Source organism: Galleria mellonella, unplaced genomic scaffold (assembly GCF_026898425.1).
Source record: "Galleria mellonella isolate WM207_F2 unplaced genomic scaffold, CSIRO_AGI_GalMel_v1 utg173, whole genome shotgun sequence".
Classification (NCBI taxonomy): domain Eukaryota; kingdom Metazoa; phylum Arthropoda; class Insecta; order Lepidoptera; family Pyralidae; genus Galleria; species Galleria mellonella.
In genome coordinates, this window is record NW_026442016.1 from 206,682 (window position 1) to 234,082 (window position 27,401).

The 27,401-nt window shown below is 32.5% G+C and overlaps 1 protein-coding gene across 1 annotated transcript in view; it reads right to left on the reverse strand.

Annotated features, from left to right (window-relative positions):
• LOC113509295 (integumentary mucin C.1) overlaps positions 1 to 27,401 on the reverse strand; it is a 42,011-nt gene that overhangs the window by 1,776 nt on the left and 12,834 nt on the right. The window contains exons 2-6 of the mRNA XM_052893414.1: positions 24,634 to 24,794; positions 23,921 to 24,101; positions 21,193 to 21,421; positions 18,902 to 19,060; positions 468 to 1,297 (exon numbers count right to left, since the gene is read on the reverse strand). Of these exons, the coding sequence (XP_052749374.1) occupies positions 495 to 1,297; positions 18,902 to 19,060; positions 21,193 to 21,421; positions 23,921 to 24,101; positions 24,634 to 24,794 (1,533 nt within the window). The 3' untranslated portion in view covers positions 468 to 494. The remainder of the gene's footprint in view (positions 1 to 467; positions 1,298 to 18,901; positions 19,061 to 21,192; positions 21,422 to 23,920; positions 24,102 to 24,633; positions 24,795 to 27,401) is intronic.

Below are 27,401 nucleotides of genomic sequence, written 5' to 3' on the forward strand. Positions count from 1 at the left end.
ATTAATAGAAATTATATATATAAAGTGAAAGTAGATAATATGTTATTAGAATACACTATATAAAATAATTATAGATATATATTACAAAGAGTACATAATTCTTTACTATGTACGGATATGTTGTATCTAAAAGTAAAACTACTTAGAAGTAGTTAATTTAGAAGTATCTATTTCTTACTACTTCATGCAATAATTAATATATAAACAAAAAAATATATGTTTTAGGTATTATATATATAAGACATAAAATCAAACTACATATTACTGTACAGTTATATACATGTTTAGTGTTAGTTATGTGCAGTTACAGTCTTTTTAGTCAAAGTCGCCCGGAATTAATACCATTTGCAATACAGTAGGTATCTCCCTCTCGCTTAAGTGTTACATAAATAAACGAGAGGTGAAATATTATTTATGGTACTTCCAAGGAACACAAGCGTCAGTCAGTTCATCATCCGTCAACCTACCTTCAGTCAGTTATCGGTCAGTCGATTTCAAACTTGAACAATTCTGTTTCCGCGAAGATAGTATTTAGCGTCTTTGCTTCTGTTGTTGTTATTTGTTGTTGTATTAGTCTTTGTTGTAGTTTTAGTGGTCGTTGTTGTGACAGTACTACTTATAGTGGTACTCTTGGTAGTAGTACTACTTGTAGGGGTACTAGTTGTGGTAAGAGTATCGGAGGGAAGGAACTCAGCTGGGAGCACGCCAATTTCGTCATCAGTAACTACAGAAGTAGGAAATAGAGGGACTTGGCCCTTTTTTATCATTTCCTTATATTTTTCCAGTCCTGTAAAAGTGGGAAGGTCCTCGGAAGACCTGTGAATATGTTCATTCATGTACATTGCCAATTTATTAAGATTCCGCTTGATCTTTTGGATCTTAGCAGGAGTTAAACCCTGTTGGACTTTATGGGCTACATGTGGAGTGATTGACTTTTTGGAAGCCACTTGCTCGAAAGGTGGATGTGGGTTTCGAGGGTCATAATCGGAGTAAGCGTCAGCCATCGCTGGCTCGCCATAAGAATTAACTGCTCCCCACGTCATCGGCTTGAAAGGAGGGACTGGTTGAGGTGGAGGCGGTGGATGGTGGACCAGGGAGTTGTCATTTGCCGCATATTCTGGTGCAGCTGAGGAAAAAACGTTTTTGATCGCACTATAAACTTTGTGGAGAATCGACGGCGGTGGCTCCAGCGGTGTGTGTCCAATACTTGGGGCTTCTTGGGTCTGACTTGGTACGGCATCACCCAGGGGCGTCAGTAATAATACTCCAGCGTGCACCCCATTCAGTTTATCTCGTCCTGTCTCAAAAAGTTTTCGAATCTTAGTCAATAAGTCGGTCTAATTTTATACTACATAATTATCATAAATGTTGTGTGAATATTTATCCCGTTTCTACAATTTTTTTTTTCTCTAAATACAATTGTTAGTCGATTCTGTAGCTACGGTCCGTGTCTGTATTAGTTGTATGAGTAATATTTGTTTTTGTATTGATATAATACCTATCCTGCGAAAGAATATGGGTATAGTCTGGTACACCTTGAAACCTAGAATGAAGTTGAAAAAAAAAATTAAATTAAATTTAAGCGATATCAATTTGTAAATTATTGTATATGCACATTTCAAATTATAGAATATTAAATAAAATTATGTTTATCAGTTAAATAGTTTTAAATAAAATACTATACATAAATAGATGCCATTTTGGAAATAAGCAAAATAATGTCCATTAAAACATGTTGTAAATAATACACATTTTAATTGGGTTGACTGTAGTACATGGAAGTGATGAAAAACTCATATTAATAATAATAATTAAGTACCGTAAAATCACACTAATTGTATTATTTCTTGATCCTCGAACTAGGACACTCTCTGGTTTGAAAAATCAGTCAACAAACATCTAGGAACACAACCCTGAACCAGTTTAGAAATTTTCATTTTCTCGATTATGCTAACCTAGAGTTGATTTTTTTTTAATATTCTAAGACGAAAGAAAAAATAAGCAGGGCATTTATGGATACTGATACAGATATATACTCGATATAGATACTCAATTAAGGACTTGTTAAACTAAAAAATAATTCCACTTTATAAGCACAAAAATAATATTTTGTTAATTGTATTTGAAAAGATGTTACCATAAATATAAAAATTTTGCATGCCATTGTTTTGGCAAAACAGTCCTGTTCCTAACATATTATTACTAACATCTGTATACCGTGTTTTTCAGAAAATAAATTATATTATTATTATTATTATACCTGAATCTGAATATTTACTCTTACCGTTGTATGCCGTTTAGCCGTAGTTACGTTACATATTCAAGAGCACCGCTTGCTTTTATTATAGCAATTGTATAATTAAAACATTTGTATAAATTACCTATCCGTTAAAATACATACCCACTGACCTACTTCGTTTCTAATGTCTACGCAGTGGAGTTACATAAAATCGATGCATCGAAACGGTTTTGTAACAAAATTGAATGATAGACCAAAAGTGCCAGTTCAAACAGCACCTTTCACGGACTCCTCTTTTGCACGGTAAATAAGTAGTTGGGTAAGCATTATGCAATAAGCAGTCACACTTCCTAGTTCAATGTTATATTCGAAATAAATTAATTTGAGTATTTATTGATAGTTGCTCAACCGTAGTTGATTGGCCCAGTGAATTGGGCAGAGGGTGAAATGAACACATCCGTAGAAGAACCAAAGTGACCTATTTAGTCCAAAGGATAAATAAATTGAAATGGTAATGCATAGTGGTCATATAACTTCAAGAACTGTGCATTAATTCGAAAGAATGATGTTAAAATAATAATGGGATGGTAACCCCACCTACTTCTCACTTACACCTCCTCCTCACAGCGTATACTTATCGGTATACGCAGACGGACCAGTGAGGAATGATATAGGCGAGGACGAAAGTAGATCAGCTGGCCTATCACGACGAAATCGTCAAGATTTAACGATGATGGTTTTTTGAAGAAATCGCATGATGGATCTCTTAGGGTATATTGCTAGTAATGAGAACTAAACTCTTAATTACTAACAGTTCCTGCCCGTTATCGACCCTGATTAGGCAATCTCCATATAGAACGAGCCCCGTCTTTCTAAATGGGACTGACTACCTTCAATCCTTATGGCAATGTATGGAGGACGCCTATGTTTAAATGAAGGAAAATGAAAATTTACGTTCTTTTTTTTTCATATTATGTTTAAAATATTTAAAATCAATAGAGTTGAGAATCTTCTCAAAATCTGGTATAATATTTGACAGTCAACACCAATTTATTTATAATTTACAAACTTTAGTTAATTTGTAAAACATAAAGAAACTGCACACTTTTATGTAACTGCTCATTATATTTTTTAATTATTTGCTTTTTAAATAACACTTTCAAAATTAACTATTCAGTACTTTTTTTTTTCAGAAACGTCCGCATACATTTATTTTATATTTACATTGTGAAGTTACAAAACAATACGTTTTACATTTTTACATAACTAATATTAATTTTTAGTGACATTTCGTTGTTTCCACTTTCACAGAAACCAAGACACTACAAATAATACATATTTGTACGATATGCCTACTTAATATTTATTTGTCGGAAGTCAACACTTTATGTGGTTACTCTCGCATATAAAAACTTGTAACATTTCAAAGATGACTGGCAAATTATATAAAATATTGAGTGCGTAAACTATAATGTAATTGTAACAGGTAATTTGATGCTACCCACATTTAATTATGTTACACAAAAAGTATCCCGTGTGGTCCCGGCATCGAATAGGCCACCCCTTCCTTTCCCGTGGTTGTCGTAAAAGGCGACTAAGGGAGGGCGAGAAATAGGCAGCAGTGTACCTCTTAAAACATCTCTAAAGCCTAACTGCGGTTGCCAATCCGCCTGCCAAGCGTGGCAACTACTGGTAAACCCCCCAAAGAGGAGGCTTATGTTCAGCAGCGGACAATTATAGGCTGATATGTTGATGACGATGAAAAGTATCTTAAATATTGTAAACTTGAGTACATGTGTTTATATTTAATATTGTAATGTCTTTTATAAATAATTTAGTCAAAAGAAATTATTTAACTATTTACTAAGATGTATCTCCTCACCAGAGGGAGACTTTGTACAAAAGTCATTTGCTTGGGTACCTCTGTCCCATTTGTATTTCTACCGTTAAACAGTTGTGTTTACATGGTTGTGTATCGGTTTGAAGGTTGGGATATGGCAGTGCATTTACAGGGTACACAGGAATTTCCTCAGTCTTCAGAAATGGCAACACATGGCGGGTGTCATGGGCGAAACAGTATACTTTGTTGTGTCCATGGCTATAGGTCATGTCTATAGGCGAAGGTTACCTCTTTCCATCAGGTGGGCCGTCAGCTTGTTTGCCATTCTAAGTTGCATAAAAAATCTCATGGCTCGGCCTAGTTCAGTGGCTAGCAGATTTAACTAAATATAATTTATTTATTAAATACAGTTATTATTAAAAAAAAAATGTAAACTTAGGTGCACTAAGTCTATAAATAAGTAGTAATTATGAAGCTGATTGCTAAGTGAACTCGTTAAACAGTTTATGTAAATTTCTATTAAAAAAAGAGGTAATGGGTTCCGCGCGAGAGAATCCGTGGCATATTAGTCTAGTTAAAAATTACCTGTGAATACCCTACTGAATTAATTCTTACTAATATTATAAATGTGAAAGTGTTTTTTTGTTTTTTTATACAACTTAGATTGGCAAACAAGTTGACGGCCCACCTGATGGAAAGTGGTAACCGTTGCCTATAGACATGAGCAGTACCATGGACATAACAGAGTATACTGTTTCGCACATGATACCCCCCATGCGTTGCCATTCCTGAGGACTTAGGTGTTATTCCTCTGTACCCAATAAATTCACGCCATATCTCATCCTTCAAACCGAAACACAGCCATGTAAACACAACTGCTTCACGGTTGAAACACGAATGGGACAGAGGTACCCAAGCAATCGACTTTTGTACAAAGTCTCCTTCTGGTGTTTGTTGTTGTTTGCTTGTTTGGTGCTGGTTTGTTTGTTTATTACCTTATAGCGCCTTAACAGCTTAATCAATTACTATAAAATTTAATATTTTCGTCCTATGTGAGACACAGGTTATCTAAGTAACTAGGTTTTTTATTCCAGTTAGCAAACATATCTCGGTCACGTGAACGAAGTCGCGGGTAAAATCTAATTACCTGTAAGTTAATAATTTACTAACAGCAATGTCGAACTTCATGTAAAAGATTTGTAAAACATGTACATGGTTTGAGATCGTATGAACACGCACATTCGTACTGCGCTTCTGTACTCCTAAAAACATACAGAGATTCAAGGGTGTAGAGAAAGCAATGCTAAAGTATTATGGTATTTTTATAATAACACCATCGTGAGCGAACACAGAAACTATGTGGTCCATGAATGCAATCAACGGAAAAGAGAATGTTCAATGAACGCGTCTGATTTACGATCATATAAAAGTCACACCGAATAATTTGATGTCTATTCCATCTGATTTCGATTTAATCTCAATTCGATTGCATTAGACAGTTAATTCACACACGTATTTTATAAACTTATGTGGTTTACCAAAGGATTTTCCATTATGTAGTCGCGTTAAATGTTTATATAACAAAGGCATGTTCCATAAGGGGTGGGGGAGTGTTCTTAGTTGACCCTGCTGCCCACCTATTGACCATTAAGTACTCTTTTTAAGGAAATGTTCAATCACAGAAATAGGACTAAATAATTATAAGTCGAAAAACAACAAAAAGTTCTGAGTATCTTATACTCAAAACTTTTTGTCGTTTTTATAATTTTTTTTAATTTACTAAATTTTTATCTACTACAAGTATATTTTACTAGCTGTATAACAAAGCTTTATCTGCGTGATATATTCTATATATTACATAACTTGTGTATCAATATAAATAGATACATCTATAACTATTTAACCACAACAATATAGGGGGAAAAGGGATTGTTAGTAATGGAGACTGAGAATTCCATTGCTAGCAATATACCCAACCAGGTCGACCTCCTCACGGTTCCCCCTGGAAACTATCATGGTTAATTTCTGATGAATTCATCATGATGGGCTAACTGGCCTGTTTTCATTCTCATCTATCACTCATCACTGGTGCTCCGCCAGCGTATGCCGTTAGCGCAGGCGGGTTTACCATACCATTTTCACCCATAAAAAAAACCACAACAATATTCAATATTTTTGACCGCATAATTTTGTTTCTATGTTTCCAAAGGTTGCCAAGGAGAGAATGCTATATACTATTAAGTTCACTTTTTGTACCTAACTTTTTTCTGTGATGTGGTCAAAAAGAATAAATAAATAAAAGAACTAGTAAATAAAGTATACTACGTGCTAAGTTAGACTAAGACTTACTCGGGTACCTAATTTGGTTCAAATCTATCGATTAGTTACTTCGTGAAAAAGTAACAAATATCCATCCATCTATCCTTCTGAATTTTTATATATATATATATATATATATATATATATATATATATATATATATATATATATATATATATATATATATATATATATATATATATACATACATACTTATATATTATAATAATATAAATAATAATAATATTATAATTAATAATAACAACTTGGATAGAATCTTAATTCTATATACCGATAATAATATCTGATTCACCTGTATAGGTTTATAAAATGAGCAATGTATTCTGCTAGCAAAATTCAAAGATGTAACGACTTCTAAGCAATTATTATGTAATGTACAAGTATTGATAAGTTGGAATACAATAATTGCCTTTACTTCCCATGACTAACTGGATGAGTCCTCATAGCAACGCCACTGTCGCGTAATATTGGTCACGTCACGTGACGTTCGCTTCGTATGTCACACTGACGTATTATTAACAGCCTACTGATATTATGACACAATTATAAGAAAACGTTTGTTGCTATCTAACAGTTCTGTCGGTTTTTGTTTCTACCTAAAGGGTGTAAACAGTGGTACAACATAATTTGTATTGTGGCATAGTCTATGTTAATATAATAAAGAGGAAAGTTGTTTTTTTTTTTTATAACACAGGTGGCAAACGAACGAACCTAATGGTAAGTGACTATCGCCGCCTATGATCACCCGCAATACTAGAGGCATTGCAGGTGCGCTGCCGGCCTTTTGATTTGATTTGTTTGTATGTGTTTGTAATACATAAATTCAATGACTACTAAACCGATTTTAAAAATTATTTCGCCTACATGCTACATTATCAACAAGTAACACACTACTTACTAATACGTAATTACTCCTCTCCATCCAAAGGTTGCCTGGAAGAGATCGCTTTTAGCGATAAGGTCGCCCTTTGTTTTCTCATTGTGATTATTTCTTGTAATTATTTATATTTATAATAAGTTTACTATTATAATCTTTTGGAGGAAACAATAAAGAGTATCTATCTATCTATCTAATACAGGCTATATATTAGTTAAAAGAAATATAGAAATCCCTATGAAAATAAAATAATAATACAACCAAAAGTAGGTAGACTCTGACAAAGGAAAAGGGATTGTTAATAATGGGGAATAGCCCCTTATTGATAGCAATATACCCATTTAAGTCGACCTTCATGTGGTATCCGAAACCATTGTAGTTAATTCTGAAAAAAATCATCACTATGGGCCAACTAACTAACTTTCATTAGCATCTGTCATCCCGTAGTAATGCCCTGCCGGCATATACCGATAGCGCAAGCGGGCTTTCCTTATTCACACATTAAAAAAAAAACAATTATGACACATTAGTCTAACAAAGGATTTAAGTTATATAGTAGGCAGCTTGATAATAGTAGTCTAGGATTCTCGTGCCATAGGGAAAGACCCGTGTCTTAGTAAGACAACGGGATATGACGACTAGGAAAACTAAATTAGGTCCCGATTCCATTAAATGATTTTTTTTTATACGACTTAGAATGGCAACCAAGCTGATGGCCCACCTGATGGAAAGTGGTAACCGTCGCTTATAGACATGAGCAGTATCATGGACATAACAGTACACACACATACTGTTTCGCCCATGATACCCCCCATGCGTTGTCATTCCTGAGGACTCAGGTGTTATTCCTCTGTACCCTGTAAATTCACGCCATATCCCACCCTTCAAACCGAAACACAGCCATGCAGACACTCCTGGGGATGTTTGCCTGCCCTGGGGAATTTTCCCGTAGTTGTCACGCTTGGCAGGTGAATTGGTAACCGCAGTTAGGCTTTAGAGACGTTTTAAGAGCGACGCTTCCACCCATACCTCCCTTAGTCGACTTTTACGACACCCATGGGAAAGGAAGGTGTGACCTATTCTACGCCGAGACGACACGGCAGCATAATAAATGTAATGATACAGTAAGTGAAACGATAGTAAGGCGGTCTTATTGCTGAAATCATTTTTTTCAAGACAATCTTAGGCTCACGGACTAATTGTTCTACAATTAGGCATGATTATATTGTATAATTAAGCAAGTTTGGAATAACATAAAAGTTACCTACTGAAATAAAACAACTATTACCTGTTACTTAAAAAAAAACTTATATATTTTTCTGTTATATTTTTAACTACCTGTATCCCCCGGTTACACCCGTGGTCATATCATAGCCTCACGAAATGAGCTATCAAACGCAAAAAGAATTTTTCAAATACAACTGGTAGTTCCAAAGATTAGCATGTTCAAACGAACGGATTTTTCTGCTTTATTATATTAGTATTAGCTTTGATCCGCGACTTCATGCATATGACCGGAATATGTACTTGGGATAAAAAAATATATAAGCTTTCTCTTTCTTGATCCCATATACTAAATGTATACTAGGGGGGAAAGGGATTGTTAATAATGGAGACTGAGAATCCTATTGCTAGCAATATATCCAACCAGGTCGACCTCCTCGCAGTTCTCCCTGGAAACTATCATGGTTAATTCCTGATGAATTCATCATGATGGGCTAACTGGCCTGTTTTCATTCTCATCTATCACCCTTCACTGGTGCTCCGCCAGCGTATCCCGTTAGCGCAGGCGGGGTTACCATACCATTTTCACCCACCAAAAAAAAAATTTATACTAAAGTACATCATCATCATCATATCAGCCTTTAACTGTCCACTGCTTTATCAGTAGTTACCAGGTTTGGCAGACGGATTGGCAACCGCAATTAGGCTTTTAGAGATGTTTTAAGAAAAACGCTGCTACGCAGCCCTCGCCCTCCTTAGTCGCCTCTTACGACACCCACGAGAAAGGAAAAGGTAGCCCATTCTATGCTGGGACCGCACAGTGACTACACGGTAATTTATGTGATTCATTATGTAATACCAAATTACATAACGATTGATTATTAAGCCCTTAAAGCGCGAAAAGGTAACAAACAAACACACTTTCACATTTATAATATTAAGGATAGATTAGTGTGATAAAAAGAAACAAAATACATTAAAAAAGATCAAAAATAAATGTAATAAAATTCCTATAGATACCGATATGAAAATAATATAATTTGGTAGTAATTAATTTTCTAAATACAGTCTTTTCAAGTAGCAAGTTGACATCCGCGATTCAAATAAGACGTCAGTTTTAAATCAATTGAGCGTCGGCGCTTAAAAATCGACGTTAATACGACGAATAATTGCTACCTGGGTTAGCAACCTAATTCTAATTTCAAACAACCTCGTCAAGCTTCATATATGTATTTTACTAGTCATTACGTACGTATGTTTGCACGTATTATCTCGGGGATTGTGAACAAGTCCAACCGGTTCTGTGACATAATACACTTTCACTAAACTCCGCGATTATTGGTATAAAGGGAAGATTGTTGTGTAGAGCTATTTTCATTTTTGATTGCTTTACTGCGAATTCGAATATATGTAATGATAAAATTTTAAATCTGTTAATATTATGTCGATGATATTTACTCTCACCATTGACATAACTATACATACTGGAGAGAAAAGATTATTAATAACGTAGCCTTACATCCTCACTGTACCCTATCAGATCGACCTCCATGTGGAAGTCAAAGGAGAAGAAAATCATCGTGGTTAATTCCTGAATCCATTACGATGAGCTAATTGTCTAGCCTTTATCCTCACCTATCATTTGTCACTGGTGACCCGCCAGCATATACCAATAGCGTGGGCGGGGTTACCATTTCACCATCACTCATTAAACAATTCATACATAATCCTTTTGGTATTACTTTTTCCAATTTATATTTCATTTATATTAAATTAATTATTTAATTAAATATTAAAAATTATCTTTAATTAAATATTTTAACTGGATCGGCGAGATCTTTAGTCATGAGCGGCCGTGATGCGAACGGAACTCTGGCGGATGATCCCGAAACTAATCGAATATTCTCTATTTAATAATACACGTAAGTTAATTCTGTTATTCTTACATTAAAATGTAATGTGTTAGGAAGCTTTTAACAATAAAAATGTTATTACTTATTTGTATGTACAGAGTACAGGAAGTGCTAAAAAGACATGGATGGACTGGGTGAAAGATGATATGGCCAGAATGGGAGTGAACATGAATGAAAGAAAAATGAATCAAATAACAATTGGGATAAGGGTAGGTAAATGATCATTTCTATGTATACAGTAATTTATTACAATAAATCCAATAATACTGAATGTATATAGAACTATTGTCGGTTCTGATTCCATTCTTTGTATGTAGTGTATGAGTAGAACGTTAAAGGTTTAAATCTTTTATAAAATTATATATCGTTGATGCCATAATAAAGGTTTTCCTTTTTTATATCTATTTTTGTTTTTATTTTGATTGTCATTCCGAATCGTATCTGGTACAAAGGATATCTAATAATTTTTTCTCGAACTGCATTGGGTTGGCTGGAAGAGATCTTTTTTAAAGATAAGCTCATCCTTGCTAACAAGTTGTTACACTTATCGTTGTATCTTTTGTTTAAATGCAATTAGAAATATATATATTATATATCTCTGGCAATATAAAATGCTGGAAGCGTTATGCGGATCTTAATATCGGAGTACAGGACGAAAAGTTAATTTTTAACTATCAATGTAATTAATTAATTTTTTCGTTGAAATAATATTGTCACATGTATTAATTTTACTATTTAATTAATTTATTTTAAATATTATTTATCTTCCTAAAATGGTAAAATTCTAACTATATAATATCTGTACATGGTATATATTAAAGAAAAAAAAATATATATGAGGGGTCTTAATAAGAACTATAGAAGCCAAAGCAATAATTTTTAGAAATTGTGTTTATGTCTGTATGTTTGTTCCGGTATCAACGCATAAACTCCTACATTAAGTTGCTTGCGGTTTATACAATTGTATTTCTGAAGGACTAACTTACAAATACCATGCTATTATACTATATTATACATACATACAGATAAATTTATTACTTATTTATTATTATTACCATTATTTACTCAATGTATGTCGAATACTTGTATTCATTAATAAATTTATATACTGATACAATAGTCAATTCTACCCTGTTATAATTATCTAAGACAACACATAAACTAAAACAACTAACAATAGCATCATCATCATCATCGTAATCAGCTTTTAACTGTCCACTGCTGAATATAAGCCTCCCTCAAAATAATCACATGCGACCTGATATTTGATATATAAATGTAACGTTTTGCAATTTAAAATTGTACACCGTTTGACAAACGGAAATTATAAGGTAAACAGTAAAACATGTAGCAAACAGTTTAGACGTCATAGCGGTTTCGTCATCGAAAAATTATCGTTTCCACAGAAGAGGAAAGTGGACATTTATGCAAATAGGTTTTTGGACATGCATTGAAGACCTTGTGAACTTACCGCCAAACTGGGACATGCGAAGTGAAATCGGAATAATAAAAACTTTATAAAAAAAAGGATATAAGTATTCATAAATGAGATGAAATAGAATGAGATAGGAAAATGAAGGCGCTGAATTCAGCAACAAATCCAACACATTAATATTAGCTCTAAGATTTTACTATATCGTTCCAGCATAGAATGGTCCTTCTTTTCCCAGAGTGTCGTAAGAAGCAGGGCATAATAATGGCGGGGCAATAACAAGCAGGAATAATAAACGTGTTCCAAATTCAAAATAATGAAAAATTCGAAAAAAAGAAAAGTTTTTATATAACAGTATTTATGGCCAGACTAGTTATATTTTTACGAATTTAAGAATTCATAAGGAAGACAATCGAATAAGCTAAAAGACAATCTAACTACAAATAATGTAAAATAAAAGATGATTATTAAAATCATCTTTTATCAATTAATGATAAACGTGTAAAAGCAATAGAAATATAAAAATAAACGAAGAAACTAAAGGAAACCCATAAGATATTTAAAGATAAATCCTGTGAAAAGGAGAAATAATATGAAAAATAAAAGTCTAGACGACAGAAATAATGGATGGTTGGACTTTAGTTCCTTACCAGAGGACATCAACTAAATCGAAATATCTCGTTATGAGTTTCATTGACGGTGCTGGCGGTGGTTCAGAATAATCATCGTCAGTAGTTACAGATGACATGACTATTGCTTCTGGAAAATAAATAGATATAAATATTATAATACGTTCATTGACCTTATTTCAATTGTATTGTTTACTTGAATGTAGTATATGGAATGATAACACTTTTTTATTTAAATTATACCTATCTCAAATTTGTTATTGGAATAAGAAATTTTGAAAATATTGTTTGAGAAATAAGGTACATGGCATTTTATTTGTTCCAATTTCCGCTAAGCTGTTTTATCACATTTTTTATGTTTAGACACTTGACAGTTTTCAAATTAAAGTTTTGATAGTGTTTCGATACGGTATTTTTATTTAGGTCTTAATCCATATATAAAAATAAATACATTGCTGCTTCAAGGCAAGACAATAAATTCATAAAGCGTTTCTACCTATAACCATATGTCTTCCATTCTACTGCATATTTATCCATACTAGTGCTCATATCCTACTTAATCTTCTTAAATTTAAATTTGCATGTAAAGATGTATGTATCTTACACACGTAATTTAATTGCTGCTAAATAGATTTAATTGGAATGCCATGATTTAATATGTTCAGGATATTACAACTAATGAAACATATTTTAATTTAAAAGTTCGCGAGTTCATAACTCCAAGAAACTCTAGACCATTCCATATATGTATACTTATTTATTTACATGTAAGTATTATTTTTATGGGTGATAATGGAATGTCCACCCGCGCTATCGGTATACACCGACGGGGCACCAATGAAGGATGATAGGTGAGGATGAAGCAGGTCAGTTAGCCCATCATGACGAATTCAACAAGAATTGTTCACAATGGTTTCCAGGGGGAACCACGTGGAGGTTGATCTAATAGGGCATATTGCTAGCAATGGGGCTGTCAAACTCCATTTCCAACAATCCCTTTCCCCTCTACATGTAAGTATTACAACTACATTACTCTTACACAAGTAATGTTACCATTACATACTCTTGTATAAAATAAAAACTATATAATTTCTTCTCAGGTATAGTCCTAATATAGTCACTGATTTCAATCACTTTGAAACAATACTAATATAGGTTCGAAAAATTCGAATATATAGTCTAGATTTAAACTTGAGATCTACAAACCGAAATCTTGGAACTCTCGAAGTATCGTCCAATTGTCTGTAGTTTGCTTAAACTACATAACGCTATTGTTATTTCAAGTTAGTTATGAGCCTCATTTCTTACGTCATAGCCATTTGGCCTGGAGATAAAATCACAACTTTCCACTAGTATTTATTGTTAACTGACAATTTAAAAAAGGAGAAGTTATATGTTTGGCACGTATGTTTTTATAGTTTTTTTTATATGATACATAAAAAGATATATCGATTTCTAGGCCGTTTTGAATACAATTTTTTTTATTAATACAAGTTACTTTCAAAATGGTTTTATGCTAATTTTGGTAATCTTAAAATCGGTCTCTTTATCTAAATAACTGCGTCCGTGACTTAGTTTGGGTAGGCGGTCCCTCTAGACAAAAGGCAGACGAGTTACAAGCCTACTGGTCAGTGCAAGACATCGGACCTTGTTATCTCGTCCAATTTTTTACATGCAGTAGTAACAATATACTTATCGGTAAACACATTTTTCATTTATTTAAGAATGTCAGAGTAGTCTATAATCGTTTATTTAATTTTCCGAGACATTAAATTTGAAACATGATTTTCTAAAGTTATCTCACAAATTTTAGGATTAGGTAAATGGTATTTTCCTTGTATTACGCGCATGTGTGCAATTATGATACCTAATATGCTTATTACCTATATATAATTAATTACACGACTGTCCAAATAAGGAGTGTAATATTTATAGGTTGGATGTACTCGTATATGTGGGCTTCTTATTCCACCATAATTTTCGAAATGCCTAAACAGATTTGGATATTCTTTAATGGCTGAATCATTCCTTCGAATGTTAACCCCGTCTACGCTATCAGTAAACACTGGTAGAGCAGAAATGAGAAATGATAAGTGAGAATGGAACGCAAGTTTGTTGTCACAATATGACGAATTCAACAAGAATTAACCATGATGGTTTCCAGGGGGAACCACATAGAAATCGATGTAATAAATATCCTATTAGTCACCTAATAGGTCGACTTTCTACTACTGCTAACTGTTTTCCCATCGAGTCGATAAAAAGAATGGGATTTTTATACCCCATTACTAACAATCCCTTTCCCCCAGATTTGGGTGTGTGAGATATCGTTAGAATGTTTACATTATCTCGAGTGAAACTGCTTATATTTTTCACAAGGAGTCACAAGTAGTGGATAAATATATATACGATGTATTTCAAAGATACGTATTACCGGATACTATAAACAGGAAAATCCTACATCGCACTGAAGCAATCACTCCCCAATCTGTGTCATCTTTAAAAACATATAATAATTTATACTGAACTAGTTCACAGCTCCGTTAGTTCCTTTTACCGATTGTGTAAGCTCAAAGGCGCGTATTACGTTACCGGCGCTTTGGTTCCGGCGCACATCCAAATGTTTTGGGAACTTTAACCTCGCGTTGCGTCACGGTCCGTCCCACTTTTGGGGCCTATTCATTTACTGTCTCTACTTACATAAAAACTTGCATATTTTACTATTACAAATTATTTACATGTTGACATTATTCTCTCCGTGTGGTAACAATACAACGTGCCACTAAAAATTATACAGGGTGAAATCGAAAGCTTTAACATAATTTAAAAAAAAATGTTCATCAACGAAATTGAAGATTTGTCTAATAATGAGAAAAAAGTTGAGCCTCCCACATTAATTTCCCAGATGACCGTGCTGTATTAGAAGATATATGAAGCTTAACATTTTTGTAATTTAATAAATCACATTTTTTTTTTGGGATAAATATATAATACATATATTCCAGAGGGAGACTTTGTACAAAAGTCGATTGCTTGGACACCTCTGTCCCATTCCTGTTTCTACCGTGAAGCAGTTGTGTTTGCATGGCTGTGTTTCGGTTTGAAAGATGGGATATAGCGTGAATTTACAGGGTACAGAGGAATAACATCTGAGTTTTCAGGAATGGCAACGCATGGGGGGTATCATGGGCGAAACAGTATGTGTTACTGTTATGTCCATGGTACTGCTCATGTCTATAGGCGACGGTTACCACTTTCCATCAGGTGGGCCGTCAGCTTGTTTGCTATTCTAAGTTGTATAAAAAAAAACTTACCCTCATATATCATTTCAGTTCATTTTGATGAAACTTTGTTATATCCTTTACTACCAACTAGTTGTAAAATAATTATAATCAAAGCCATTATTCAACAAAATTACAATTAATAAACCGCGATTAAAATATAGTAACAACCTACAAATATAAAAAAAATAAAACATTTACAATTATGTTGAACAAAAATATTTTAATTGTTCTACACATTTTAAATGTGTGCTTGGGCATTGTTAAATTTATCATAAAAACCATTCACATGAAACAATAGAATTGTTAAAAAGAGAGTAATATTTCATTTGAAATTATCACTAATGGTAACCCACAATTAAAATATTAAATAATATTTTAATTGTGAGTTTAATATTTGAATAATTATAATATTCATTATTCACTTACTAAATTATCTACGTTTAAACAATAAAATATATTTATAACGAACGATAATGAACGTAGTGTTAGGTACATTAAGTTCATTTTTGTTTGTTTATTCCTTACTAATATAGTGTATACCTTGTACATTATGTATTACTTGTATATTATGAAATATACATCCTTATATAATATAATGCAGGTAAAAGTGAAAGGATTGTTAGTATTTGTAATTGGATCTAGCGATCCTATTGCTAGTTATGTACCCTATGGTATCCTATCTCTACGCGGTTTTTTCTCCCCACCTCCGTTCCTGTAAACTATCATGCTTAACTCCTAGTAAAAAGAGAAGAAGATTGATAGTAATGGGTACAAACAACTCCACCACTAGAAATATACCTTATCAGATCGATTTCCACGTTTTTCTTCCGGAAAAAACATCGTGGTTAATTCTTGTCGAATTCATGACGATGGACTAACTGACCTGCCTTTATTCTTGCTTATCATCTATTACTGGTGCCCCACTAGCATATACCGATAGCGCAGGCAAGGTTACCATTCCATTAACATTCATTTAAAAAAAACTCCTAGTGTAATCGTCACAATGGGTTAACTGATATAACTCCATCGTTATCTCTATCATCTCTCACTGGTGTGTCGCCAGCGTTATACCAACAGCACAGATATGATTGCCACTCCATTCTCATCCGTAAAAAATGTGACAACCAGCCCGTAAAATAACAACATTGGTTACGTAACACATTCAATTCATTCTTGTTTTATGACGTTATTGATATTACGTTATATGGACATGTTTTTGTAACAAACTAATTTACACTATATGACCACCTATATTGTTACGGAACTAATAGAAAATTGTCTATAATAATAACAATAATACGTAATAGTTGAGTGTATGTCACATTTCCTAACAAGTGTCGATGAATAGAGTACTTACACTTATTTAATTAGGAAACAATGAGTATTATTTAATGGACATTCATATATAATTTATGTACAAAATTGGACAATCATATACTACGTAAATGTATAGTATATTAAGTTACCATGTAGTTCTGGTATAAAATGGACCATCCTTTTCTTTCCTATGCATGCTGTAAGAGGCGACTAAGGGAACTTAATGATCGAGGGATGGGCAGTAACATCCCTTTTAAAATATCAACTAAAGCCTAACTGTGATTGCCAACCCGCCTGCCAAGCGTGGCAATAACTGACAAAACCCTCTTTTATGGGGAGACCTATGTTCAACAGTGGACAATTAACAGCTGATATGATGATGGAGCTATGTAAATCGTAATCATCATGCTAGTGAACGAATGCTGCTTATGGGGACTAGTCTGCTCGTTTGCTTGTTTATATTCCATTTAATAATACATATCAATAGAATTTAATTCTAATTGTCGCAGTACCCATGAAAATGCAAAATTATCTTGTACACGATAATGGGAGACCTATGTCCTATGGTGGGCAGATAATGGCTGAAATGATGATTGATAACAATCTAGAACCTAGAAGTACAATCGTAAAATGTTAATGATTTAAAAAAGATTTGTAACCAAGTCCATTTGAATGACGATTACTTCTATTCGGTTCTATGATTATTTAGATATATTTATACCTCTATCCGCTATAGAATGTCCGACATATATGTGTGACGCGGGAACCATTTCATCACTATCTTTGGTGTCATAGTTTATTTACTTGATCGTTTTTTTTTAAAATAAAATATAATATATATATATATATATATATATATATATATATATATGATTGTGTGCATTATATGTGACGACTCATTATTGATATACTTACAAATGTTGCTATGTAAGTGTGATGTAACACATATGTTGAAATTGTATGTTTAATTACAAATATGTCTTAGTAATAATACACAAATAATAGATATTATGTGCGTATTTTTATTAACTGATTTATATTGATTGTTACAGTGAAAAAAAAAAACAATTTTTTTTTATTACCTGCACAGACAAGTGATAATTTGTCTGCGGACTAATTTATCTCTATATTTGTCTCTTCTTTATAATTTTTTAACCTCTTAAAAAAAACAATGCCGCGTAAATTGCAGTCACGTCATGACAAAACCCACAAAATAGCTAAACGCATGCGCGTTGTTGAAATACACAGCCTCACACATTATCATTTCCCAGCCCTTATCCCATCTATTTGTGGTCGACGTAATATATTTGTCCCTTTCATTCATAGCCATATTATATTTGAGAGTTTTTTAGGCACAGTCAGATTTATATCTTTTAGGTCTTTCTCTGCCTTTATCTTTATCCACATTTACGCTTAATTAAAACGTTCTCTTAGAATTTATAATACAACTCACCGGGAGACGAGTCCATAGAACTTTTTTTATTTAATAAACAAGCTAACCGCAGGATGGATAGACCGTTTTCTACAGATGAAAGAATACTCAAAGATCACAGAATACTCTGTAACGCCATGATATTCTCACGTGTTTCGATTCCTGAGGACTATGGTGTTACCCCTCGGCACCCTATAATATCACTGCCATAATTATCCCACTTTTTAAACTGAATCACAGTCATACCAGTACAGCTACATCATGACAGAAATACGAGTGAGACAAAGATATCCAGCAGACAACTTATTATACAGTCTTCCTCTGGTGACTGGTGTGACACGACAACGTTATTATTATCGTATTTTGACACTTACCGTCCAAATGAGCTGGATATTTGTGTGCAGCGAACCCTGTCGGCGCGGCGGGGCCGGTGTGCGTGAAGTGCGCAGGCGCGGTGGGTGCACCGTATCCAGTTGGGGGGCCGTACTCAACGTGCGCGGGCGGCGCGGGTGGTGGACCGTACACGTGTCCTGCTGAATATTATTAAATAAATAAATACCATTTCACATATTGCACAGCGCCATCTAGCCCCAAAATATGTAAGTAAAGATTGCAGAATAGATTATATGCCGGCTGAAAACCCTGTGACCCGGAGGTCGTCGCCTCCGGAGTAGAAGTCGGCGTAATGGGGTACGCCCCGAGGCCTCTACCTCGCCCGCCCACACATCATCCGACGGGCAAGAGAAGACCGTGTTGTTGTTGTTAGAATAGATTAAAAAAGTATTTATTATATACGAGTATATTTTACATAGGAATACAAAATAAAAAATATTTATTGACTATTTAACATTACATACCCTTCAGTGAATACCAAATGGGACTAGGCATATAATGTAGTTTTTATTAATACCCATATTTTCAGTAGGGCCATCGAACATGAAACAGCGTAAAATATGATAAAGAAATGCGAAAGAAATTATTTCAAATACATATATGCATAGTATTCTATATATCTCTAAAGTGTGCTATATATTGTGCTTTGGCTACTAAACACCTGACAGAAATATCTATATGAAATCAATTGGAAATTGATTCGGAATTGGCAAGGTAACCGCGTAACACAGTTACAAAAAAAAAATGTAGTCAACTTCCTTTTGAAAGTCTATTAATTAAAATAATAAATAATCCTGATAAAAATAATATAAAGATTAATATAATTTACATAAATAATACTTTTTTATATGTCATGGTTTTATTATAAAAATATGTCTTATTAGAACTTTATATTTATGAATAACATAGTATATCTAAAAAATTTAGGTTACAGATACTGTAAATATTTTAGAAAAATTTAAACCGCTATTTCAAATTTTATATTAGATACCTAGAAATTATAAAGGTAAATTATATAGGTATCATAAAATGTTCATATCGACTAATAAACAGTTTATATTATTTGTAATCGCCGTTTATATTATTTTCTATCCTTTGAACACACTGTATCGACATAATTTCAACAGAAATATATTACTTATTAATCAGTAATTACTAAATCTTTAGAGAGATTCAATGACGGTCTATGAATTAAACATAGTAAACTTTATGACAGGACTTTGGTTTCTCGCAAAGGAAGTGAATAATATAATAGTAAAGTAATTTTATTGCAACTAATTAATATTAAGTAATTCAAAAGAGCTCAAAATGTCACCATTATCATTTTTGTTTAATGATTCAGAGCAAAGACAAAAAAAAAATACTTTATACAACTATATAGCAATATTTGGCTTTTTAGATGTTCCCTGCATTTTAAATATATTAGCTAACATAACGAGTCGCCCTAAATGCACCATTAGACGTATTTGGTAGCTATATTTGGCGCCCAACGTGGGACTAGTCCAATCTCGTGCTCCGTTGATAAATCGAATGACTAACTTACGACTTATTCACGAAGCGAGCTGGCATTCTAATAGTACGTTTAGGGCGACACGTTTTACTACTAAATCTTTTAATAACCCATTATAGGTGCATATTATTGCTAATAGTGGAGTCTAATGACATTGTTTATATGTACTGTATTACTTATAAGCCTTTTTTAATTCGACTTTCCTCCTGGAAACCGTCATGATGTTTTGCTAATGATTTTTGCACGATGGATCGATTAACAAGCTTTTACTCTCACCTATAATTCCTTACTTAACCAACCAATATCCACTAATAATGTATATCGATTTACCATTTATTTGAATAATAACGATGATTTAAAAGTACTCGTAAACAAGGTTATAAATTTTAAAGATGATTTCAATCTATTAAAAAAAACGGTGGAAATACACTGTCAACTGGTAATATTATATAGCAGCCCTTTTATTCTTATCTCGTCATCAAATGAAGAATTGTCCACAAAGATCTCTTATTTATTAGCAAAAAATATTAAGTTGGTATATTTCCCTTTTTTCCCATGGCTGTCATAAGAGGCGATTAAGGAAATGGTCAAGAGATGGACAACAGAGTTCTTTAAAATACACTAAATAAAACCTAACTACGGTTTCCAATCTGCATGCAAAGCATGGCACCTACAGGCAAAACCCCTCAATAGGGTCTATGCCAGCAATTGATAATTGATACATCTGATAAATAAAAGATGATTAAGTTGGTAGATACTTACAAGGTTTCTTTTCAACCAATGCAGCCGAGCTGACGATTTTCTTGCCAAGGTGACTAACAGCGTCGCCCTTGACCGATATCACCTTTCCCAGGGTGCTCGCTAGAGCTCCACCGCCCTTTATGAGTTGACCTTTCAAGATGGTCACACCTCCAGTGATCGCCTTCACTGCTTGGAATAATGTATATAGGATAGACTTCTTCAGCCCCCAGTAGTCATATTTTTCTTCATGCTGCGGAGAAATTATTATAATATAAAATATTTTATTTTATTTATTCTATTATATTAATTTTATTATAATTACAGTAGTCTATACGTTATGCTGGACATACACACAAATATACACATATATAGATAAACAGACACATAGATATGGCTCTTGTAATGATCTCTCACAACAATTTTTCTTAATTCTCATGTACAGACATCGGCAAGTTACAGTTTTATTATATTAGTATGATTATTTACTACAGCAAATAGTAAAATATAAATAGTGTACCAATAACTCTCTGTACGAGAAAAATATATTAGTATATTATTAGTACAATATTATATATTTTAAAAATGATGTAATTAATTTGATTGTATGAACTCATTTGTTAATTTAAGTGTAGTTTGGTACAGAATTTTATTTCGAGGTTTTCCTTTCTTATACAGTGTATTACCTTTGTTCTTTTAATCACTTCTAACCATATTATAGGGATAAAATTATAATAAAATAGGTAATTGGCCTGTGGTTACAAAATATTGTGTAATTGTATGTCTTTTCAGATATTTATTAGGTGGCTAAGAGTGTGACTCAAACCTTTTGAAATGTTAGACATACCTCCCAGACTTTACACAACAGTTTTAAAATATTTAGTCTAATGAAGCATTTAGCATATTCTAGACATTGCGAAAATAAAAAGACATTGGATTCGTATGTCTTTAGCATAAAAATAGCAGAAGGTAATGAAGAAATGTCTCATATTTTGTTTGAAGGCTTGTATTTAACTCTTCTCTCTATCCAAAATTTGCTTAGAATAAATCACTTTTAACCTTAAATTTTGTCCTTTTGATTACAATGACTTAAAATAGTTTTAAAATCAAGTTTCTATGAACTTTCAAGTTTCATTGATTAATCCTGATCACCGCCTATCATTAAATATATTTGTCATTAAAATTAATGCAAAGAATTCAAATAATTAATCACTATGGTTTAACAAGTTGATGCAATTTTACAAAATGTTTATTCATTTCACATTAAGTATAAGTGTTTATGTTTATTTAGTTAAAATCTTGCAAGAGAAATTTAAATTTGACTTACATAAACATACATAGGAAAATAAAATACGAATCATCGATCTTCAAAAACCGAATTAGTATAAAATAAAAGGTAGGTTTTAGAAGCATTTGAAGGCCCTCTAGGACCAGAAGTTCGAAGCGAGCCGCACCTTAGTTAGATCTCTACTACTTTTTACTTATGGAACTGTGGATAAGACAATAGACTGAGTAGTAAAATTGGAAATAAAAATATCCGCAGAAGAATGAGAGTAAACGACACAGTTCCAAGTATTAGAAAGATAATTATATAAGTATAGTTTAAATAATACTGATGGTGAAAAAAGAGCTTTAAATTAATCTATATAGACAAATACAATGTAAGATGAACTCTACAATAGTGGTTAGGCATAGATTTTTTATATGGTCTTGGATATGTTGCAGAGAATCAGTAAATTCGAATGGCTTATAACTGTGGGGGAAAGAAGGTTGTAAGAAGGTATAGACTGGTACAGAAACATTGTGTCTTAGGATAGTAATATAATTAAAAAAAAAATTAAAGAAAAAAAAAAGATAAATAATATGACAGCTAAATTAACGTAAAAAAATGTTCAAAATATAAAAAAGAGAACGATTATAAAGGTACGTTGTGCTCAAGGCCGTTACTTCAATGGAAGAGAATTCAAGCAGTAGACAAGTAACAGCTAAATTGATGATGATCATTTCCATTTAATATATTTATTTATAATACTTACATAAGTATATTAAATTTCCGTTACGTAAATCTGATAACGGAAATTATTCAAAGACCCTTGTAATATTTGATGCATACTATTAATCAAGTTACAAAGAATATCGTAATTATTAAAATTTTGTTTAACGTAAAAAAACATGTTTTTAAATTTAGAAATACGACTATTCTGGCAATTTTTTTTTTTTTTTTTGCTTCTTAAATAAAGACATACAGACGTCATATTGAATTCTTTTTTCAAAATATTAGTAGCCAGTATTACTCAGGATGATACAAGAATTCTAATGATACCCAATAAATACATGCAAATCTATTCAAGCATTTAGAAGTTATATTGAAATAAAAAGAGAGTGAAGAGACTCGCTGAAAATCTTAGTGAGTGGCAAGAGCTCCACCGACAAGAGGGCTGCTCTAACTCGTGAATAGGATAGATAGATAAATTTAAATAAAGAGCTTTCAGCACAGCACAGTTTTGGGCAGTCATATATAGTCTATTCCAATAGTACTTAATGAAGCGATAATCAAGTTTTGTCGAAGTTATCACAAGAACATTTTGAGACAATTATAGTCTGAATCAACTATTAGATTTTTTATTTGTACCAACTACTGTTGGACATCAACAAACTAACATATGGTCTATTAACTAATTAATATATTTAAATTATTAATAAATTCTATCAAAATATACTGCAATAAAATGTTCTTATATAAAAGTCTTACCGGTTCATATGAATATCCGTGGTCGTGACTGTCGTGACCTGTTTTGCTGGACGCTGACGCGATCAGGGTAGCAGCACCGGCAGAAGCTTGTCCCAGCAGACCAATCTTGCCTTGCAAACTTGATGCTGATGATGCTTTAGACACCACTGACGTTAGCGCTTGAGCTGATGATCTCTTCGTTCTAGTTAAAATATATTTATTAGCTAATTAAAATAATTGACATAATAAAAAACATCACGCTCCTTTTATTGGCAGTCAGGTAAAAATAAAACAGATAATAATTAAAATGCTTAAATAGATAAAATAGGATGAAATAGATAAATATATGTAAACTAATAATATTAAAGACTAAAGATTTGGTTTTTTGGTTGTAACACTTAAAAATACTACACCAATTTTTAAAATTCTTTTTACCTACAGAGAGTTTATGGAAATGTAATAGTGACCCTACTATATATATATATATATATATATATATACTGGCGAGGTACCAGTGAGGGGTGGTAGGTGAAAATGAAAGCAGGAATGAAGTACGATGGTTTTCAAGGGAAACCGTCGTTAACCTAACGGGATACTTCCCCATCCCTTGCCACCCATTATCAGCTAAATTATCAGCCAGTAATTTAAGCTATTTTTTTTTAAAGTGAAACATATCTTCCCGTGCGAAGCCTGGGCTAGTAGTTTATACTGTAAAGTACTCGTAATAAATTTACCTCATAATTTCTTCAGCCGCTAACCCCTCCGCTAATATTTCTAATTGTTGCGGTGACATCCTGCTGATGGCTGCCATGTCTATGATGTCCAGAACTAGCGGCGCAGGTTGCTGCACTGGCGCCGCTATCGATGTAGACAGACAGAAGACGAACGCCCAGACCTGGTAGACAAATAAAAAAATAATTATAGCAAAATATATACAAAAAACCTATATGAATAAGTTAACCTCTCTCATATTTTTATGTATTATCAATGCATACAATAAGGTATAAATAAATAATCTAAAAAAAATATTTTAAAAGTATAAATTATGGTAAAGATACCATGAACGTCAAGGTGTATATTTATAATATTCGTGATTCTGTTATTGCAATGTAAAGGTGATGGTTATAACTTTCCATACGACCCGCCATCAGCTTGTTTACCATTTCAAGTCTCATAAAAAACTCAATTTTTTTTTATACATTAGAAAGTGAAATAAATGTTTATATAAAGTCACTTTTCAACTTAACCTAAGCATATTAATTATATTCAGCGAATATTCATTTATGTAAAAATATTACAGTAAAAATAGTAATTTTACTCACGTTGGTATTTAAAATTGTATAAACAAATTAAAATTTTTTAGAAGTACTCTTAATAATAAGGATTTTAGTTTTTCGCAGGGCAAAATTAGGAAATGAAATGGCAGAAGCTTTTTATTATAAATAACTTAGGAATACGATGATATGGATTCGACCCCGACACAATCTCCTTTCTATGCTCGCTAATCGCTAATTAATTAAAAACACAAAAAAAAAAAAACCACGGGTATTATCTTTAATTTATGACTATAATTCGTCATAGTCATAGAATACTGAGGGATCTGACAAATATTACATATTAAGATCCGTCAGTATTCTACGACTACGACGAAATATATGAAAAAGATTCAAAACCATTTAATTCTTTATACCAGTTTCTTCGGAAATTATTTTGGAAAATGAATGAAAATTATTTAAAAACATTTAATTATATATTTACCGGTGATAGTTTTGGGCAATATCAAATTTTGAATATAGCATATAATACTAAACATTTTCCTGTGATGTGATCAATAAAAAATAAATAAATAATACTCAGTAGAGTTTATATTATGTAAATGTTATGACAGCATTTTTTGTATGTAAATATTAAAAAAAAAATCATATACAGTTTCAGACACAATGTACATTGTTTTTGTGAATAAATTACTAAATGACTAAAAATCCTTAATAATATTATAAATTTGAAACACACTTTCAAATTTATATTTATTTGCTTGTTTGTTACCTCTTAACGCTTAAAGGGCGTAACCAATCACTATGAAATTTGGTACACACGTCATATTATATATGGGATGGAGAAAGATATAGGCTTCTTTTTATCTCGATTAGTATACATATCCCAGTCAAAGCGGATCGGTTAAAAGCTACTATGATAAAGCTTAACAACTAAATTTTATTGAAATTTGGAATCATCAAACGATGTGAATCACTTACTTCTATTTTAGTCTGTTGATTTCTCTTCTTTTATATTTTGTTTGTTTGATAATATCCTACCAATTCTTTATAATCTAGATTATCGTTATAAATGTGAAAGTGAGTTTGTTTGTTGGCTCTTGGCATTTTAATTAAACCTTTTAAAATTTGGCATACACATACCTAGTATTCGTAATGGAAAAATACATCGATTACTGTTAACTGGGTCATGCGAAGTCACGGGCATAGCTCGTATTTACTAATGCAAAATATTTGATTGTAACGTGTGAATAACTAAATGAAATTTTGTACAAAAACTGTATTAATATTAATACATATAATGACCTAGACGCATTTTATAGGAACTGGTTTGAGATGGCGTTGAACAGGAAGTTTTTGAAGGACATTGGAAAAATTTTTGGCCAGCAGTGGGGCATTATGGGGTAATAATAAAATAATAAAATAAATATGAAAGCGAGTTTGTTTGTTACCTCTCAGCGGTCCACGACACCAATCTTTATGAATTTTGTTTTACACAATAAACGTAATATTTTAATAGTATTTAGAATGAAAGAATACGTTTAATTTCAATTAACTTTTATATAGTTATATTCTGGTCACAGACGAAGTAATTTGTCATCCGACTTTAAATAAAAAGGGGATTCTCAATTCAGTTATATATATATTTTTTTTATATTTGTTACCTCAGAATTCCATCATTTATAAACCAATTTAAAAATTATTTTTTTATCTGAAAGAATGTATGTAGGTACCGTCAGATTGGTCCCATAAAAATTTTATCTAAATCGATTGTGTACTTTTTTATTTTTAATTCGAATAATCGCATTTCAGTCGGTGCTTTTATTTAAATAATATTTTAAATTATTTAATTACTAAAATCTAAATAAACAAAAAATACGTATTAGCGTGTTAACAAATAATATATATTTTTTTACAGACACTGTGTAGACATATACAAGTAGGTCACATACATAAAAATCGAATGATGAATTGGAAATATAGCTGCAGTAGCGAACAACATGCAAGTGGAGCCTTGGCAGTGAAAAGCGAAAGTTTTTATGCGCGCGCGCAGTGTGACGTCACCCACGCCGGCGCACCACTTCCGTGGATGCGGTCGCTGCTAAGCGAATGATCTATTAGTGGCACCACAGATAATGCTATACTAGTGAGGTACTGAGTATTATATTATTATCCATTATGTAATGTATTTTAAGCGTATACTCCAATACTAGAATTATATTGTTCTT